The following is a 14,033-nucleotide window of genomic DNA, read 5'->3' on the forward strand; positions in this document are numbered from 1 at the left end:
ATTGTCAAATTAACTTTAAAAGCTCAGAACAAAATTGTTTATTTTTAATACTTTAAAAGGCCAATTTAATTTATTGCTAATTATATTTTTCAGAATATCAAGATTTATTCTCAAAAAGCTTGAATAATTCAAAAAATTTAAACTGATTGCTTGCCAGCTGCAAACCGAGCCATATCTAAAATGGATGACCTTTTCACTAATAAGTGTATTTATTTTTCATTTTTGTCACAATTTAATAGCTAATTAGCTGTGTGGTTCAGATGCAGCGTTTCTCTCTTTGCCAAACAGAACTTGCGAGCACTAAGGTAAGCTCACTAATGAACTGCATTCCTGCAAGCTTCATGCATTCATTGTTGTGTGCATTGAGGGTTACTAAGTAGGGGCATTAAAGGGGCAAAGCATCTGTCATTTGATCGAGCCACATTCACAGGCAACACACTTATTACTGCCTAGAGTTGAGCTTTTTTTTTTGAAAGTCCTGTCCTTCACTGTTCTCCTAACAGAGGCTCCACAGAGAAGTGCCTCTGTCTGCAGAGGAGCTGGAGGACGTGTTTGACTCCCTGGATATGGATCATGCTGGTTACCTCACACTGGAGGCCTTTTCCTCCAGATTCAGTAGGTTTTTTTTTTCTTAGAAGTATGTGCATCATTTAGCAAATGCATCCATTTTCTTAAAAACAGCTTTTACCAGGGAGTGTCCTAACATTTTGCAAAGAGGGCCAAATTTGGTGAGGCGGGCCAGCATTCTTTGAGCCCTAAGCAAATTAACTTTTTAATGCACATTTCTTTTGCAGCGGGATTCTCTTAATTTCTTCACAGAAAAAAAGAGACAGTTATTTACATTTTTTTTATCAAAATTACTGTGAATTTCCGCTCCCTAGTCCCTAGTCTGGGTCTCCCTGTGTCCGTCCCCAGCCCTGAAAAATATATAGGGTTGCATCAGGAAGGGCGAAAAACTCTCTGCCAAAACCGAAAGTGCGCCTCAGTAAAAGCTGATTTGCCGTGGCGACCCCTCACCAAAAGGTGAACAACAACAGCCAATCACGATCGAGACATCGTACACACAAATTTAGAAAGTGCTGGGGGTTGCTTATTATCGATTTAATGATGAATGTAGGCTGCAATTAGCCACAGGCCGCACTTTGGACATGCCTGGCTTATTTTCATAATAATTTTTAGTATTATTGATCTGACGTCAGCAAAATTTTCCGCTGTGTTGATACAGAATAAATAAGGATTATGGCATTGAAATTAAAATGTGTTTTCAAAGTTTGAAAGGACCGTAAATTGTTGATTTAGCATTTCAAAGTTGCAAAAGTGTGTCTTTTATCTCTCAGATCTATGCAGCTGAATATTTGATGCAGAAATAAAGTAGTTTGGAGAGCTAAATGCAAGTCCCTTTTCTAATAATCTTTAAATATCCTTTTTTGGAAAAGTTGCTGAGGATCTTTTGTGCTTCCAGTGAGTGACTGATCCCAGGCAGGTGTTGCATAGCGCTGCTACTGAAAATGCCTCCAACTCTGTCGCTGAATCATGATTCAACACTTCCTACAAAGCTGCGTTTTCAAAGATATCTTTGAATTGCAACTGGATGGAAGCCTGGCTTCTGCAGGTGTCAATCACTTCTACAGTTGTGGTGCTTAATAGCCTGCTGTACTTGATGGCCCGTTCAGGAGGGAGGGGGCGTAAAGTTGAGCTCTCCGAGGAGAAGAAAAATGTTCACCTTCTATTCGAGTTCACCATGTTCTACTGTTATATCAGCAATCTAATTCCTGATCAAACTAGGAGCTGCAAAACGCAAAAAAAGACTTGTTTTTAATCTATTATTTCCAAGTTGTTTTTTTTTCTCCAGACATGACAGTTTAGCTTTTAAATTCATAATTAGCTGTTTGTTCTAAAAAAATATTTCAAATTTGTTTTAAAAGCCAGAAAAACACCCACAAATGTAAAATATTTATTATATTGAATTAGTTCTGTCTACATGGTTTGCTCTTCTTTAGGTCAGTTTCTGCACGGACGGAGAATCTCTGTAACAGATGACCAACATCAAGCCTCTGGCCCCGTCCTTAAAACAAAAGAAGCTCTTTACCAGAGTCAGTGGGAAGCCAAGCTGTCGGGTGATGAAGATGAGGAGGAGAGGCACTTCTGTATGCTGCTGGAGAGTCTGGGAGCCATTAATGTCTTCGAGGAGTGAGTGATGCCCATCGACGTAAAAATACATTTCAATCGGCTGACAGCAGGATGTCCTCCTTTTCTTTTATTTCCAGTCCAGGTGAGGTACAGAATCTTTGGACCCAGTTCAGACGAGATGAGCCACACCTTTTGTCCAATTTTGAGGAGTTTCTGGCGAGAGTGACAGTGCAAATTAAAGAAGCGTACCAGGAGAAGAAGGAGATGGAGAGTGCTTTACAGAGGTGACCTTCCAAGGCGCCATAGGCAAAAACAAAGTAGGATTAAATCGGAATTAAAAATAAAAAAACAAACATTTGTTTTATATGAGGAAAAGGAAAGAGATAAGTGATTGTCTCCCTCCTTCACTTCTACTGTTCATTTGAAGGTATCATACTGAATACCGTTCATGGTGTTCCCAGTAATGATATCTTTTCTTGCAGGAAAGCTGCAACACATGACAGCGAGATCCGTCATTTGTACGAAGAGATGGAGGCTCAGATAAAAACTGAGAAGGAACGGCTGCTGTTGATGGTAGAGGAACTCGCATGCAAACAGGAATAAAAAACAACAGCACTTTTATTGTTATTTTTGCCACTTTTCTTATACTTTAAAATAAGAAATAGTCCATAATCTTCGACAAATGTGTCATTTTAACAGTGGGATGTCTGTGACTAATTGCTGGTTACCTCATTTCACAGTAGATTAAATCTTAATGCCTGATGATCAGTATGCTTTCAAAGGGATAGTTTTATCTTAATGACTTGTCATTTAAATTTTTTCTTGAATGCAGGACTCTGAGCGCCTGCAGCTGCGCAGCCAGGACCTGGAGCATCAGCTGCGGTCAAAGGAGCGAGAGCTTGAGTATCTTTTCCAGAAGCAGAAACGGGTGAGTCCAACAATTCCCAGCAAAGGTTCTTAACAGTAGTTGCAGAAATTAGGCTTTATCATCAGGATCAGTTGTTTCTTCTTAAAGTCCCACTCCAATCATCATTTTTAGCCAAAATCCAAAAATCTGTGGCGTTTTCTAGGAGATAGTTTCTGCAGAGCGGCAGGAGTTCATTAGTAGTTCACCTCTGAGTTGTGGGTAGGACACAGAGTAAGCCTGCTCCTACTCCCCATCATCCCTTTGTTTACACTCTCTCCTGCTAGCTTACAGCCCCTCTAAGCCCCAATCTAACATTAGTGGCGCAACAAAAATGGCGAGCAATACCAGAGGTATCTAGCTGTACGGTTTTGAGCCAGATGCCAAATTGGACAAGGAAAATGAAGACGAGCATGGATTTAGTCGTCTACAAGTGGATGCTTTAGAATGGAGCTGAGCAGGGAGCTTGTGGCTCGCCAATTGTAGCACCTACGCCACATCTCCAAGCTTTTTTCATGGCATTTTTTTCATCTGCTCCTGATTGCCAACGATTTGAATAAAGAAATACTGAGAAATGCAATTTTAAGTCCAATTTTCTTTTTAAATGTCCTCCATCATGAGAAAAATGGCACAAAAACACAGTTTTCATTGGAGTAGGTCTTGTCACTTGCAAGACAAAAAGTTCTTTTAACCTTGGGGGAGCTATGCAGATTCAGACAGTACTCTTCCCATTCAGCTCTCATCAAGTACTCTCCAATTGCATTAGCAAGTTTTTATTCCTCTTCGCTCTTCAGTTGGAGCTTCAGTGCAATGAGCTGAACAGCGAGAAGCAAGAGAGCCACGTGGAGAACCTCAAGCTGAAAATGACCAACGACGAGCTGTCCAAAGCGCTGGAGTGCACCGGCCAAGAGCTGGCTCTGGCCCAAGAACAGCTGGCCATGCTGCAGGAGCAGGCCAGACGACTGCAGCAGGAGAAGGAGATGTGAGTGGACTTTCTCTTTGTATATGGATGGAACAAAGCACTGTAGGGCTTTTCAAAAGAATAATCTGTCCTAATGTATTATTTTTAACATTGTTTTTAAGGGAAATGTACAGAGTAACTGAAGGACTGCAGAGAGAGAAGCAAAGTCTCATGAGGCAGCTGGACCTTCTCCGGTAAGATGTGGTTAAACCACAATGCCCAAAAACGTTTGTTAATGTAATCATGATGTTTCCCCAGTAAAAACACAATTTCCATCAATTTAAAATGAGGAAAACTGTGCTTTTAACATGTTCTTATGCCATTTTTCTGAAAACAGAAACATGTTAGGAAAATGAAGCTTAAATTGCATACGTTTCAACTCATTTTGTCAGTTTTATAATAATTTACGGTATATAAATCTGAAAAGGTTCAGGATGTGCACACGTATTGCAAAAATAAAAAAATGATATTCCACAAAACCTGTGCAATCTAAACGAAAGGAAATCAATGCCTTTCGATGTGTGTTAAATTCTTTATTAACACGCACTGCTTCAGATAAACACAGAAACTGTTTGAATATGGAAATAAACCTGGTAGATATTGGGCATGTTTAACAAAGAAAGAAGCATCTTCTCATATTGTTACCTTAATTGCAGGTGAGACTGGAATTCCTACTACCAACCCTAGATTAATTAATGACTCATTTTGTCATTTTTATAATAATTTACGGTATATAAATCTGAAAAGGTTCAGGATGTGCACAAGTATTTGACCATTTTTTTCCCAAGACAAAGTTACTTAATTTGAGTGAGGATGATAGACATGCTCTCAACGCCCCTATCCTAAAACAATGAGTACAGGAGGCTATAACGTTGCTTAAGGGGGGGAAGGCTCCAGGCCTTGATTGGTTCCCCAGTGAGTATTATATAGAATATCCCATCTGAGAAGTTGAACCGTAATTGAGCCAATATTTCATTAATTCTTAAAAAAGGGAAATGTCCAGAAAATTACTTTGGTGGACGTAAAAACTTTGTCGTTGCTTCTGACATCTCGATTAGAGAAGATTACTAAAGATCAAACAGGTTTCACAAAGGGCCCAAATTCTGGAAATACTGTAAGAAGATTACTTAATGCGATTCAGTTCTGTCAACAAAAGAAAGTGGAAGGTCTTGTGGTTTCCTTAGATGAAGAGAAGGCATTTAATCGGGTTGAAGGGCCTCACCTTTTTATTACATTAGAAATTTTGATTTGGACCATAATTTTATTAAATGGGTTAAGATTCTTTACACACATCGTACGGCAGCAGTTCTAACTAATAAGGTTACATCGAGAAATTTTGACATTCAAAGTGGGAATAGGCAAGGATGTCCACTCTCTCCTTTATTACTTGCAATGGCAATTGAACCTTCAGCCGAGGCAGTCCGGTCTGATCCCACAATAACAGGATTGGTTGTTGGTCAGGAGACCCACAGAATTGCTTTATACGCTGATGATATTTTACTATTTTTGACAAACCAACAGAAAACAACTGTTGATTAACAGAAAAGTTCATACAAAATATTAAAAAATTCAGTATTTTTTCTGAAAAAAAGATTACTTTTTCAAAATCATAAGCTATGCCATTAATGTCTAACCTTCCCTCTTCTTTTCTTTTTAAGTGTTCTTGTACAGGATTTGCATATTCATCACACCTATCTTCCATCTTATGTGTAACGCTAACTTTAATCTACTTTTTGATACGATCAAAAAGTTTTGCATAAAAGTTAATAAATATATATAAAAAATAAAAATAAATCAGACGCACATTAAAAAATGCCTCCACTTGCATGTATGTCTTTCTTTTCATCGTCTGAGCTGGCACCTGGCTCAAAACTTTAAATCTGGATAGCTTCAATATTTCTCGCCATTTTCGTTGCACCGTTAATGTTAGTTTTTGGGTATGAGGGGATAGTGGGAGAGTGTAAACAAAGGGATTATGGGAAATGAGGGCAAGTTTACTTTGCCAAAACTCAGAAAAATTTCTAGTGAACTACTGCTGCTCTGCTAAAAGTAAGTCCTAGAAAATGCCTTTTTTTTTTTTTTGGCTAAAAATGGTGTAACCATAATTGAAAGGCCACGGACGCTTTTACAATAGATCAAAAGATGATCAGAGTGGGTCTTTAACTAAAAGGGGGCTTAAAATGTTTGCTGTGGTTCTCTGCAGGGAGATGAACAAACATTTAAAAGATGAGAGGGACATGTTCTGTGAAGTGGTAAGTCTCCATGATATTGCAACATTTATTTATAGCTGTGCTAAGTTATAGCAAAAACGTACCTACATATCCAGTTTACCTTTTGTTTGATATAAAAAAAAAGCCTTGAACCTCTGTCACAAAAAAGCAGAAGCAGAGGGAAGACCTCGATGAGATGTTAGATGACACATCCAAGCTGGAACAAAGGTGATTTGTTTCCCTAATGCTGCCTTATCACATTTTTTTCTCATTTAGTTGTTTCCATGTGACATAGAAGAATAAATCTTTACCAATTTAGTACCAAATTTATTGATTACAGGAGGAAAAACAAGAGGTTTCTGGTTCTAACAAGAATTAATTGAAGTTGAAGCTTTGGGGCAGACTTGATCAAATAAATTCTCTGTTTCTCCTCTTGTTCTCAAAGAGCTGCTGGGTTTGTGGAAGGGGTTCTACTCAAATGTGTTGCTTCTTTCTTCTCCAGTGAAGATGACAATGATTCTTCTAATTGCATTGTGATTGACGGCACCTTTTCAAGCCAGCGAAGGCCTTCAGCAAGGACAAACTTGGCAAATGGGGATGTCGTTCCTGTCCAAAGTTCACACAGCAGGAAGCCCAAGAGCAGAAAGGAGGCAGGCAAAATGACTCCGAAGTTGATGTTGAGAAATGGAGCAACACAGAGATCAGAAATGGTGAAGGCAGGAACAGCTGAGGAGTTTATGGATGCACTTCCTGAAGGGTGGCCTCTCCGCCGGGTTATCTCTATCGAAGAAGACCACTTGCCGCATCTTCTTCAAGACGGACCTCAGCCCTTACTGCACCAGCTCAGTGAAGAGGATGATGTGAAAGCACAGAGCAAAACTGAAACTCCTGTTGCCATGGCTACAAATACCACTTTAGTAAATCTTTCCAGACACACTGGAAAGCCCGCAGAAGATGCATCTGTGAAGAAATCCTGCTTTGCAAGAGGGAAGACGACACCAGTGTCTCCAAGACAACAGCCTGTGGGGAAAGAGAGCCAGCAAGTAGGTCCACTTTGTTAAATGTACTTTTTTTGTATAAATCTGCAAAAGCAATTTATTAAAATTGTTTTAAAAAAGGTAATATTGTTCTTTTTCCTACTTTAGATGACAAAAGAAAGAACTCTGTTTGCTCCAGACCGTTTATTTAAGGTGGTACTTGTTGGAGACTCCTGTGTAGGCAAGACATCCCTGCTGCGCTCCTTCTGTGAGGGGCGTTTCCATCCCTCATCAACTACTACTGTGGGTGAGAGCAATGACCCTGGAACTTTTTGCAAATCCCTTAACATTTACCCAGCTGTCATGCACTACAATAATTGGAATGTGGGTTTTTTGTGGATGTTAAAGCTGGTTCCAGGGGGCCCGCTTTGGATCACATGAATGAGATTATGAAGTCACACTGCCTGTCCAAGAACTCCAGCATACATTCTACAGCAGATTATATCAGATCTGCAGAATTTTTTTGTCTGCCTTTATCTCCTGCAGTTCTTATTTTTTTTTTTTTTTTTTCAACTTGTCCTGTCCAACAGCTGGGCAGACAGATGAGAGCTGAGGGCCTCTTGTGTTGGACATATTTTACTTTAACAAGAGGGGTTATTAATCTTCAGACAAACCAAAGGTATGTCTGAATAAACCCCTTTGTAATCGAGGCCAAACTTTATTAATTTCAATCATGTCTGAAAATCTTTGGTGTTGGACCGGACGGAAAAGGAAAGAGGGGAAGAAGAGAGAGGGACGTTAGAGAGAGGGGGGGTAGGGGGTGATAATAGGAGGGGAAGGGGGATAAGACCATGAAGCAGCATAAAGCAACAAGTTTACTGGTTGTTAATCATTATGGTAAGGTTCAAATGTAGTAAAAAAAAAAAAAAAAAAAAAGGGCGGAGCCTGTCCACACACACACTCAAATGTTATAAACACACCTGCTAGCTGCAAAAATGTCCACCTGTCGACATGTACACAAAACAGATAGTGTTCACACGCATACTTATGCCTTAAAACCAACTAGTGTGAAATATTTCAGTCATTCAGTCAAACTGTTAGTGCAAAGGTGAGCTAACACCAGTGCTCAGGTGAGTGTTTATGTTCTTCTAAAATGGATGGTGGAACGTGAAAAGAAGGAGGGAGAGTGCCCAGCCATCCCCACCCCAAGACCCCCACCGCAGCAGCAGCGGCAGCCGGAATCCCCCCAACGCCACACGGGAACCGGCAGGGAACAACCGCCGCCCGGGCGACCAAGCCCGCCACCCAGGCCAGGGCCAGCAGGGCCGCCGCAAGGCCCCCAGAGCCAGAGGCCAGGGAGGCACGGAGGGAAAGAGGGCGCCGCCCCAGCCCAACCAGGAGAGCAGCCCCCCCGCCACGCCGGGAGAACCCAACGCAGGGCCCCACCGGAGAAGGACGCCCACAGCCCCAAACGAGCACCCCACCACCACCCAGGAGTTCCGGGCATCCCCCCGCCCCAACCCCAGGTACGAGCCAGGACCCCCCAAAAGAGACCTGCTCCGCACTCCAGGCAGCCATCCGCCCGGCCCACGGTTGGTCCAGGGAGGAGCGAGGCAGGGGCCCGCCGCCCCCGCCCAGGAGGGGGGAACCCCGGGGAAAAAAGAGGGCCCACAAGGGGTGTTGTAAATATGGCCCGACCAGGCTCGGCCACAGTTGGAAATTTGGCGGGGCCCAGCACTCAGGAGCAAGGACCAGAACCCACCCCCCAGGGACCAGACACCCCCGGCTCAGATGTAATGTGAACCCCCCCACCGCACGGAGAGAGCACCGCCGGGCCCAGGAAGCCGGCACCCCGGGGACACGGCCGCCGTTGCAAAGGGGCCCGTACCCCCCACCAGGGAAGAGGCAGGGGACAGATGGACCTAGGTCCCACCTTCCTTGCAAAATGTCTGTGCGTGTATGTGTGTTTGAGAGGGTGTGTGTGTGTGCATGTGTGTGTGTTTATGTTGGGATGTATATATTGAGGGGGAGGGGTGTGTGTACTAAGGGGGGTGCAGTTAAAATTGGCGGGTAGGGCACTAAGGGGACATCTCCTGATTACTCACAGTGACGTCCCCTCACCCTCCCCACCAAGGGGCCCTAAATGTCTAAGGTGCGGTTAAAATTGGCGGGTAGGGTGCTAGGAGGACATCCGCTGCTTGCTGGCAGTGATGTCCAAGCACCCCCCCTACCAAGGGCCCTACATGTCTAAGGTGCAAATAAAACCGAAAGAGGGGGGGCCCACTCCATACGGCAACCATAGGAGGGGGGCCACTGCCTAGTAAACCCCCCCCAAGGCTCATCGCAGGCTAAGCCCCCCACCCCCTCACCCTATTATGAGGTTATATGAGGAAGGGGGTAAGTTGGGGACAGCTGATAGACTGTCCCCCGGTGGTCAAACAGCTGTCCCCCCCCCCCCCCCCCCCCCCCCCCCAGCAAGGGGGCCAGGCCCACCCAGCCCAGGGGCCCCAGCCCCGGAGGCGCCGACACCCCAGGCCCAGCACCACCCCCCCCACACAGGGAGAGAGGAGCCAGAAAGCGCTATCTCCTGCAGTTCTCATTTGGGCCTTGCTTTCCCCCTCTAGTGGTCTCTGATGTTCTAGCTCGTATGGATTTTTTTTCTGATGTGGCAAATGTGCTTTAATATTCTGACCAGGTATTGACTACAGTGTGAAGACATTAACCCTTGACAGTATCCAGATAGCCATGCAGCTTTGGGACACTGCAGGTCAAGAAAGGTAAGTTTGTATAAATGCACGAGTTTCCATGATCAAACTGCGGAGTGCTCACAGTTTATGTGAGAAATTATAGATTCTTACAGCATTTCTACAGCATACAAACTTATAACACACTCACCGGCCACTTTGTTAGGTCCACCTTGCTAGTGCTGAGTTGGACCCCCTTTTGCCTTTAGAAGTGCTTTAATCCTAGGTGGCATAGATTGAACAAGGTACTGGAAACATTCCTCTGACAGTTTGGTCCCTATTAACATGATAGCATCACACAGTTGCTGCAGATTTGTCGGCTGCACATCCATTACGCCAATCTCCCATTTCCCCCACATCCCAAAGGTTATTGGGATAAAGATCAGGTGACTGTGAAGGTCATTTGAGGACAATAAGGTCATTGTCATGTTCAAGAAACCAGTCTGTGATGATTCCAGCTTCATGATATGGCGGCTTATCCTGCTGGAAGTAGCCATCAGAAGATGGTACATCAAAGGGATAGATATAGTCAGCATTAATACTCAGGTAGGCTGTGGTGTTTTAGTGATGATCAGTTGGTACTAAGGAGCCAATCTTGTATTGTCCAATGTTGGTAAAGCTGTGTGAACGGTAGCCTCAGTTTCCTGTTCTTAGCTGACAGGTGTGGCAGTCAGTGTGGTCTTCTGCTGCTGTTGCTCAACTGCCTCAAGGTTGGACGCATTGTGTGTTCAGGGATGGTCTTCTGCAGACCTCAGTTGTAACCAGTGGTTATTTGAGTGATTGTTGTTTATCTATCAACTGGAAGCAGTCTGGCCATTCTCCTCTGACCTCTGGCATCAGCTACCATGCCACGTTCAAATTAAGTTGCTGTCATGGGATTGGCTGATAGGAAATTTGCATAAACAAGCAGTTGGACAGTTGTGCTTAATAAAATGGCCGGTGAGTGTACATCAGCCCTTAAAGTTGAGGAATATACTGTAAATTTTGTGTAAAAGGCAGTTTATTTGTGTGATAAATGCAATTATTTCAAGAGAAAGTGCAGTGAATTAGTTTATTTATACAACAGGTGAGCGTGCTGATCACTGTCATTGACACAGGTACCGCAGCATCACCAAGCAGTTCTTCCGGAAGGCGGACGGCGTGGTTGTGATGTTTGACGTCACACTGGAGGAGAGCTTTAAGGCTGTGCGACCCTGGCTCAACAATGTCCAGGTTGGACAATCAGCTCCCATGATGCAATATGTCACCTCTCACATGGGTCGATTTATCAAATTTTTACTCTTTTACCTTTTGCCATGGTTAGACTTTCTCCTTTTGTTTCTCACCTTTGAAGCGTTTGTTTTATATTAATGATTAAAATTCTGAATAATTAAAATTAAAAGTTGAGTACAGTGATGAAAATAAAAATGCCCAAATAGGTCTGCACAAACATGGCAGGCACTGTGACTTCACAGAAGTAGATGTTAGAACATTATGGCTCTTTTTTTATCCTCACATAAATAGTTTTTCATTTCTTAGGAAGCGGCAGGAGAAGGGATCCCTATTCTCCTTTTGGGCAACAAAATGGACATGGAACAAGAGAGGGAGGTGTCATTTAAAGCAGCGGAGAGACTGGCTTTTGTAAGTTCATACTATAGATTTCGGAATGTGTTAAATGTAATTATATTTTGATTTAACAATTGTATTAGATATTAAGTTTGTCAGTATGTCTGACTCGCTTTTGGGTGCATATTCGATGTAGGAAAATAACATGATGTTCTATGAAGTCAGCGCCTACACTGGCATGAACGTGACAGAGTCTCTGACTCACCTGGCCAGGTAAGATGGTGCATAATAAAAGAAAATATTCCTAAAATTAAGAATCTAAAACAAATGTGAAAAATAATCAAATGTGATGATTTTTGCAGGAAATTATCTTTTTTTTCTTCTTCTTTTGGGTCAGAGTATTAATTGAGCAGGAGGACAGGGTGAGAGACACAACTGTCACCCTCACTGCAGCTCACCCCATTAAAAAGAAAACCTGCTGCAAGTGAAAAAGCACCATCCAGCTGCAGCAAATTAGCCAGGAGGAATTCAAGCGAACATGCTGGATATAAGAAGTACTCAGGCGATTGTCAGCGAACATACTGCATCTTCAACACAAAAGGAAAGTAAGAATCAGATTGGTGTTAACAAGCACTTTTCATTTTGACCCAGAGACGTGGTGCATATGCTCATGTCTGCGTGAAGGATGACATTGTCAGGTTAGGGGGAAAGGATGCTGTAAAGCAAGAAACTTGCAGCAGTTTCAATAGTGAGACCACTAATTCTTGTAAATATCAATGCTCCCAACTCCATAGTGATGACAAATGGTTTATGAACAGTTTAACAGAAAGTCAATTGAGAGAAAAATTACACTTTTGAACCATTTTTAAGGATTGTTAGCCTAACATCTCGTACCGTCTGTTATTAAGACTTTCTATTTGTCGTTACCTCTAATTTTTTGATATTCCTTGATTAACAAATGAAATAAAGACATCCTGCATATATGTTTGTTTGTCTTCTGAAACCTTGTCTTGCTTTATTCAGATGCCAAAGCACATTTGATCTGGGCCATGATGGGTTAAAGTAATAAGTACAATCCTATTCCACATCTTTTTTTTTTCTTTACTCAGTTAGCAACATGCAAACATTAGGTGATACAATACAACACAATGATTTGCTGTACTTCTCATACAATCGAGGCGTTCCCCATTCCTGAAATGCACAGTTTGTCTGTGGTCAACTCTAAAGAAAAAGGGAGCCACAGAGAAAATCTGTTCCATGGTTTGTTGACATCCACTTTGAACAGGGGCTTTGTGGTGCATTTGGATGTTTCCTGTAAACTCCCCCTCAAAAGAAAAGAAAGAACAGAAAAAAAATTCGATTCCGTATTTATGTCTTTCATTTAAAGCTCAAGATAACCCACAATTGCAACACAGGGAAATCAATAAGCTAACAAATACCCTGAAAGCTGCTTTTTTTCATATGCAAAGACTGAATACTTCTGAACATTGTTAAATAGTAAAAAAAAAAAATGTTGTCTTGAAGAAACATAGAACATTAAAATTAAGGCCCAGTAGGGGTTTAAAACCTAAATAATAATAAATGAATGGATAAGTTATTTTTCACTTGAGAGAAACAGATTTCCCCGTGAATCTATTCATTTTTTCCTCTGTTGGCTCCAGACGAAACACACAATTTGGAAATTTTTACCATTACAGTTATCAATTTCTTTATTTTCATTTGTTGCAATGACATGGTAACAGTTAAACTGCTTTTATTTTCTTTTGCATTTCCTAATAATAAAGCTTAAACATTTCCACAGGAGAAAAATCAAGATCATGTAGGACGTTACATTCAAGGATGTGCACCTGTCCATCATTTGATGGCACTATTGCTGAGAAGATACTTGCTTGTTTGGATCACACCGGCCACTGTCGGACTGCATCACACGATTCACTGCATCACCGGTAATCTGCTAAACAGAATGGCACTAAACCATCCACACAATATTCAACGTTCCCTACACTTTAACCTGCCTAAAAATTATACTTAAGTGATATGTTTATTTTTTACAAGTGCATTTCAATGTATTAGAATATTTTCAACATGTTTTATTTTTCTCAGTAATTTAGTTTAAAATAAAAAACAAACATGACATATTGATGCATTACATATAGATTGATAAATTGCTGGTGTTTTATTTATTTTATTTAGATTAATAGAAAATTAAAACTCTGTAAAGCTGAATGAGAAGCAGCAAGGGCAGGAAAAAAGGACACTGACCTTTGAGGACTGAAATTCAAGGGGACCTGGCTGCAGACATTAACCATGAGTTGCTTCATGGTCTTATCCCCCCTCCCCTCCTATTATCACCCTCCTACCCCCCCCTCTCTCTAACTTCCCTCTCTCTTCTTCCCTTCTTTCCTTTTCCGTCCGGTCCAACACCCAAGATTATCAAACATGGTTGAAATTAATAAAGGTTGGCCTCAATTACAAAAGGGGTTTATTCAGACATACCTCTGGTTTGTATGAAGATTAATAACCACTATTGTTAAAGTAAAATATGTCCAAGAGCAAGAGGCC

The 14,033-nt window shown here is 41.9% G+C and overlaps 1 protein-coding gene across 5 annotated transcripts in view; it reads left to right on the forward strand.

The window, feature by feature from the left end:
• Nucleotides 1–12,474, forward strand: part of LOC101155481 (ras and EF-hand domain-containing protein homolog) — a 17,046-nt gene extending 4,572 nt beyond the window's left edge. For 2 of the 5 annotated variants that reach the window (XM_023952305.1, XM_023952306.1), the window contains exons 3-18: nucleotides 504–615; nucleotides 2,001–2,190; nucleotides 2,268–2,414; nucleotides 2,613–2,703; nucleotides 2,963–3,058; nucleotides 3,829–4,016; nucleotides 4,118–4,189; nucleotides 6,199–6,247; nucleotides 6,375–6,433; nucleotides 6,708–7,248; nucleotides 7,351–7,489; nucleotides 9,878–9,959; nucleotides 11,024–11,138; nucleotides 11,445–11,546; nucleotides 11,668–11,744; nucleotides 11,869–12,474. In XM_023952305.1, coding sequence (XP_023808073.1) covers nucleotides 504–615; nucleotides 2,001–2,190; nucleotides 2,268–2,414; nucleotides 2,613–2,703; nucleotides 2,963–3,058; nucleotides 3,829–4,016; nucleotides 4,118–4,189; nucleotides 6,199–6,247; nucleotides 6,375–6,433; nucleotides 6,708–7,248; nucleotides 7,351–7,489; nucleotides 9,878–9,959; nucleotides 11,024–11,138; nucleotides 11,445–11,546; nucleotides 11,668–11,744; nucleotides 11,869–11,959 — 2,151 coding nt within the window. In that variant the 3' untranslated portion in view covers nucleotides 11,960–12,474. Of the gene's footprint in view, nucleotides 1–503; nucleotides 616–2,000; nucleotides 2,191–2,267; nucleotides 2,415–2,612; nucleotides 2,704–2,962; nucleotides 3,059–3,828; nucleotides 4,017–4,117; nucleotides 4,190–6,198; nucleotides 6,248–6,374; nucleotides 6,434–6,707; nucleotides 7,249–7,350; nucleotides 7,490–9,877; nucleotides 9,960–11,023; nucleotides 11,139–11,444; nucleotides 11,547–11,667; nucleotides 11,745–11,833 lie in introns of those variants that run through there. The other 3 variants (XM_023952307.1, XM_023952308.1, XR_002872735.1) reach the window with 3 other exon arrangements.
• The last annotated feature ends 1,559 nt before the right edge of the window (nucleotides 12,475–14,033 follow it).

Source organism: Oryzias latipes, chromosome 23 (assembly GCF_002234675.1).
Source record: "Oryzias latipes chromosome 23, ASM223467v1".
Lineage (NCBI taxonomy): Eukaryota > Metazoa > Chordata > Actinopteri > Beloniformes > Adrianichthyidae > Oryzias > Oryzias latipes.